General features: G+C 36.9%; 1 protein-coding gene across 1 annotated transcript in view; it reads left to right on the top strand.

Annotated features, from left to right (window-relative positions):
* The window catches only part of LOC107587931 (vascular cell adhesion protein 1-like), a 13,940-nt gene extending 8,608 nt beyond the window's left edge, over positions 1–5,332 (top strand). Inside the window, exons 2-5 of the mRNA XM_016275897.1 lie at positions 2,481–2,750; positions 2,863–3,189; positions 3,441–3,668; positions 5,091–5,332. Coding sequence (XP_016131383.1) covers positions 2,481–2,750; positions 2,863–3,189; positions 3,441–3,668; positions 5,091–5,200 — 935 coding nt within the window. The 3' untranslated portion in view covers positions 5,201–5,332. The remainder of the gene's footprint in view (positions 1–2,480; positions 2,751–2,862; positions 3,190–3,440; positions 3,669–5,090) is intronic.
* The last annotated feature ends 933 nt before the right edge of the window (positions 5,333–6,265 follow it).

Raw genomic sequence — 6,265 nt, 5'->3', positions numbered from 1 at the left:
ATTTGACTCAAAAAGATGATGCACACTTTAAGAAAAATGGCTTTATAAATGTAAAAATGCTTCTAAATATATATATATATATATATATATATATATATATATATATATATAAGCTTATTGGTAGATTAATTTCTATCACTTAGTATTGCCAAAAGACCCGGCACTTCGGTACCAAGTCGGTACTAAAAAATTGAAAACGTTACGGAACCAGGTTTTTTTAAGTACCATTGGTACCGAGTACCCGGTCAACCCGGTTCTTGATGTGCTACTCGAAAGGTGCGCAGATGCACTCTCTTCATAAAAGCACTGAGACGTGGCGACATCAAAAGGAGGAAACACACCAAACTAACAAAACACTTTAAAGACACCCACATCAAATGAAAGAGTTCAAGCAGATACGTTTCGTTTTAATTTTTTATATTTAGATCTTCAGTGTTTCCTATCCATTGATTTATTTGTGGCAGCCCTCCACAATATCAAAATTGACCACCACAAATAGATTTTCCAAAAGGCTTGGACTTCGTTGAATAAACATGAGCACTGCATGTGTCAAAGTCGAAACCCGGTGCGGATATCTTTATATCACTGTATTTTTGAAGGAAACTGACTGTCTTCAGAAAATGATGGATGTCATTTTCATTTCATCTGGCCTGTAATGCCTGAGCAGCCTTTGTGAGTGCAGCACTTATTTGATTACAGCCGTTACCGGGGAAACCTCTATCTCTCCTGCTCTCCAAGCGCCTCCTGCTGGCAGAGAATGAACTTGCATTTATATGCCGCCACAAATACTGCATCTTGTGTGTTTTGCCCTTACTCACCCAAACTTGTCAACAAGGCTGCTTTATGTGAATACGAGTTCTTTAGCAAGTATTTGTGAATCACAGGTGTTTTATATAAGAGATGGGGACATGACTGCAGCCGGCAATGAGGCCGAAACCAGCACATCCAGTGCAAGAAGGCTTCAGCTTTTTAATTTTACTTAACATTATTTTGTTTATCCATTATATTGAAGAGACCTTATTTTTTTGCAATTTTGAGGTGTTCAGTTTTATTTTGGTTTTAGAAAATAAATGTGATTGCTCTCCTCACAAATCAACTCTTTCTTGTTTTTGTTTCATGCTCTCTGTGCCTTGGCCTGGACTTTTATGTCACTTCCTGTCTCCCGTGGTGTTTGTAGTCAGTTTGTAGTCCGTTTGTTCATTGGTTCCCCTTGATTAGTCTCCCCAGGTGTGTCTTATCTTGTTAAGCTTGTTATTCCCCTGTGTGTATATATAGCCCTAGTTTTTCTTTAGTTCCTTGTGAGTTGTTGAATGTAGTGGTTGTCTGTTTGACAGTCATTCTGTTCTTTGTTCCCTTTGGTTTTTGGCTTATTGTTTGTTCTTGTTCTTCCATTAAATACCTGCATATAGATCCTTGCCTCTGCAGCTTCTCCACAATGTTACAGTTTTTGACTGGTGTGTCTCTTTGACTAGTGCATCTTTGAGCCTATGTTTAGTATAAGTAAAATACTGAAGTACTTCTGTTCTTTGTTCCCTTTGGTTTTTGGCTTATTGTTTGTTCTTGTTCTTCCATTAAATACCTGCATATAGATCCTTGCCTCTGCAGCTTCTCCACAATGTTACAGTTTTTGACTGGTGTATATTAATTATATTAATTATTTATTGCTGATATTACTACAAATATAATTTTTTTTTGTATTCATGGTGTTTAGATAGTCCTACTGACAAACGTTAATAAACGACAAAAAAGCAAACACCTGTCCGAGTTAAGATCAACTGAAACGATAATGATTATGTCATAACATTTATCTTAAAAAATTTAATTGTAATTATATTAATAAGGGTGAGTTATGATGAAAACAGGGTTGACACAACCTGTGGAAACGATTATTTAATAAAATAATTTGTCTTCTAAATTATGAAAAAAATGTTTATTTCCTGTGAAATGTTCTTGCTTGCTTAAACAGAAAGGAAAGGTTGAGAAGGCGGGGCCAGGACAGGACAAAATGCATATTTATGGAGACAATACTGAAATAAAATTAACATTTTAAATGAATGTACTGGATTTTTCTTTGACATCTTTTGAAAAGATAATAGCACATGGTAAAAGGTAATGCCCACACTGTTACACACTTGCTTTAGAATGACCCTGCTGTGTCAGTGAATTTCTTAGTTTCATTTCCCAGATGGTAAGAATTGATGAGCCTCTTTGTTTTAAAAGAATCTTGCACTGTCATTGACCGATGGTCTTCTACAATTGCCAAACACATTTTTATTTTTTTATTTTTTTTTGCAGTTTGTATTTCTTGTTTGATGCAGTTGGGTCAATAAACTCAATAAAATAACAAACCCTCAACCAAGAATCCAGACGGTCATTTTTATTGCAAGTTTTAATGTGTGTTAATTGGATATCTGTGTTCAGTCTGTCAGGTAAACAATACCTATATGCAATTACTTTGTGTTCTTAAATGTGTTTAACAGGTGCACAAGCTGAATGTCCTCTTCAGCTCAACCCACAGAGAGTTGTTGTGAGATACGGCGATTCTGTTGCAGCTAACTGTAACACTTCAGTCCTGCATGAAGGGATGGGATGGGAAGCCAGTGAGGGAGCAGTGCCCATGACCAAAGACAATCTGATCACATGGAGAGTGTCAGAACTGACAGAATGGGACATAAAGCCATTCTGCTTCATAAACTATAAAATAGGCGATAAGAATCAGTGTCTAGTAGAGCTGCCAGTCACTGTTTACAGTGAGTTTCTCTGTTACTGATATTTTTACTGTTCATTCTCAGAAATATCTAATAAATGTACATTCATCATTCATCACAGCAGATTTCAGAGTGTGTAAATCTTCCTCCACAGAGACTCCAGACAGTGTGTTCATCAGTGTGAATCACAGCGGACCAATGAAGGAGAGAGAGCCGTATCATCTCCAGTGTGACGTTCACAATGTGGCTCCTGTTCAGAATCTCACGGTCAACTGGTACAAAAGACAGACTCTGCTGCATCAAACCACCTTCACTGGCACTAGCGAGACTCCAGTGAATGAAACTGTCACACTCCTGATCCGTCCAGACAGAGCTGATGATGGAGCTCAATACAGGTGTGAAGCAGAGCTGGATCTGGGAGCAGAAGGACCTCAACCTCATCCAACAATTTCATCAAAACCTCTTAATGTTGAAGTATACTGTAAGTTTATTATTGCTAAGCTAGACATATAATTCAGTTTATATTTTCTGTAGGGCCTTCTAGTGTGACGGATGTGCAACTGTCGTATTTCATCACGCTCAGAGATTTGCATATTAACTTAAAAATGGCATTATGAATTGAATGAACTCAGATAAAAAGGTTTCAGTTGTGCAGTATTTTTAGTGATCTGTTACTAACGGCTGCTCATCATGATGCTGTTGTGCTGAGAAATGTATCTCTGTCCTCCTCAGATAAACCACAACACTCCAGTTCAACAGAGACCATCATTAAAGACGATAAGGTCATGCTAGATTGTACAGTGAAGGCAAACCCGGCCCCTACGTACACATGGGATCATCTGAAAGAGAAGAACAGCTCCTCAGAGCTCAAGTCCTCAGCACTCAGTCCAGGAAACTACACATGCACCGCCACAAACGCTCTGGGAAGAGACAGCAAAGTGTTCATCGTCAAATCTACAGGTCAGTTTTGATCAAATAAACATTAATCTGACACTTTGCCTCAGCGTTTCTCTCAATCTCAGTTTGAAATTTGATTTAGTGTTTTTTACATCCTTATAGGCTGTTCACACAATGTTTTTCCATTCCACTTCGCTACATTTCCATGTTTTTGTAAATGTGATACAGCTTTTGAAGCATCTCGCATGACATGGTGTTCTCAGAAACGCGGCGCTTAAGTTAAGAGAAGTTCAACTTTAAAAAACAGCATCTCAAGACCTTGTGTTTTTTCCCGTTCCACTGCCCACATGAACTAGCCCTTACTGTGCAATATAGTTCTGCAGTGATGGTGTATATTGGTTCCCTTGAGAAAAACACAATAGGATTTTTCCTATGGAGTTTGGATTATTGCGGAAAATAAGCTCTGTGACCAACACAGTTTTATGATTCTTACACATCTTGTTCATAATGATAACCTTCACAAATGAAAATAACTTTATAAAGCCTAAACACAGTCGGCAGAAGAAAAAAGCTACACATAGGCTGTAACTTCAACGTCACCATCACTATGCTTCTGACGACTTTTAGACTTTTTATAAAACATTTTCCCTTTCTAAAGTTTGAGTTAGAATAGTGTGCAAGAGTGCGATTATAAAACATAATGAGGCTGTAAACGTGGACTAGTTATTATTATTATTATTCCTAATAATGTTTAATGTCCCTGCCAACCTCGAGTGCCATTTAGCCACTTGTTAGAAGCAACCACTTTTTAAAATACAAATAGGAGCTTTAAAAATTACAAGGGGTTATTACATTAATGTTCTATGTTGTAGAATAACATGAATATAAAACCTGAATATCTTGAATTTAAACATGAATATATTTTGAGCTTGTGTTAAACACAGATCTTATTTCAGGCATTTATCCCAAAACCCATTGAATTCTGGACAATTGAACCAGAAGTGCTAACCTAGTTTTGCATTTTGGCCTAAAAAATTGTCATCCCTGCAGCACTCCATAACAATGACTTCCGATACAGGGTGGCATCTATTCCATTTGAAGTGAAAATCCTGATAATGAGGAAGGAAACATGCATGTGTTTGTGACATTTAGCATATTTACACAAGTCGATTATCTTAAACTCACAGTATTGACTTATCCCAAAGTTCATTCTTTATCTACGGGGTGTTTTTGTGGTCTTGAAAAAGCTTCGCATTTGCATTTAATGATTCATCAGGCACTTTTATGCGAAATGAGGAATAGTGCCACAATAGTCTCTTGTAGTCTCCTGTACACTGGTGTTGTGTTCCCGCCAGGCCGCGCCAGGACTGCTGCACTGCTGCTGGCAGTGTGTGTGTTGTACAACCAACAGAGTCACGCTTCTGTTGCTGAAGCTGTTGATTGATTCTTCTGTTTGTAAAATTATTATTGTCTTTTCTCCCACAGACAGAACCACATTCTGGGCTATTGTTTTAACCGGCGTGGCGGTGGCAGTGGCGTTAATCACCTCTTATTTGATTTTCAAGTTTGGGTTTTCCAAGAATTCTGTCATTTGATGGACAAGAGATGACCTCAAAGTGGGACATTCTCCTCAGGGAGATCATAAAAACTTGATTATTGTGGGTTATTTTTTAAAGGAATAGTTCACCCTAGGGCCATCCAAGATGTAGATGAGTTTGTTTCTTCATCAGAACAGATTTGGAGAAATGTAGCATTACATTACTTGTTCACCAATGGATCCTCTGCAGTGAATGGGTGCCGTCAGAATGAGAGTCCAAACAGCTGATAAAAGCATCACAATAATCCACTAGTCCATCTATTAATGTCTTTTTGCATCTTTAAGGCTTTGAATTCTAAACCATCTCTTCTGGCCAAATAATGAGTCCATAATCTAACAACACTTCCTCCAGTGAAAAAGTCTGCATGTCCGCTGTTGTCCTCTCACATCAAAATACACCAACATATTTTGTTTAGAACCATTTTGGACTGTTTTCACTTGCAAAGTGGATTTTTATTATCAGGTGAACTATGCCTTTAATGAATTGACGTGATTTTGCATGGCTTGGGGTGTTGCAGTACTGGGAACTGTTACAGCACTTTTTTTTTAAATCACCATATTCAACTTCAAATTTGATTTATTTTTATGTGTGTTTACTAATTATTCTGGTCCTGATGGGACAAAATCATGTCTCATAATTGTCATTAAATATAACCACCTTTTTGTGGAAATCCCATTACTGTACAACACTACATTATTTTTCCTTTTAAAATAGTTTCAATTTTGAAAAGCTATTCATTTAAGATCATCAATAATACATTTGTTGTATTTTCATTGGTGACTATGTTAATTAGGTACTGAGTATGTACTATAATATTTTTTACAGAAATGAATGTCATATTACATGCTACACATGTAAAAACAACAACAACATTAATGATTAATGGTCTTTTTTTCTTTATGTAAAGCTTCATTTACATGTTCACCCATTAACTGCTTTATATATCCCCCATAGTTTATACCTAAAGTGAATTTATTTGTTTTACACCCTCACATTATTTTTATACTGAGGTTGGGACATTTTTGATCAATAGGCTTTTTACTATTAAATGTACAGCATGCT

Source organism: Sinocyclocheilus grahami, unplaced genomic scaffold (genome assembly GCF_001515645.1).
Source record: "Sinocyclocheilus grahami isolate Dianchi unplaced genomic scaffold, SAMN03320097.WGS_v1.1 scaffold97.1, whole genome shotgun sequence".
Lineage (NCBI taxonomy): Eukaryota > Metazoa > Chordata > Actinopteri > Cypriniformes > Cyprinidae > Sinocyclocheilus > Sinocyclocheilus grahami.
The sequence above is the reverse complement of the archived record's forward strand: the minus strand, read 5'-3'. Positions and strand labels throughout refer to the sequence as shown.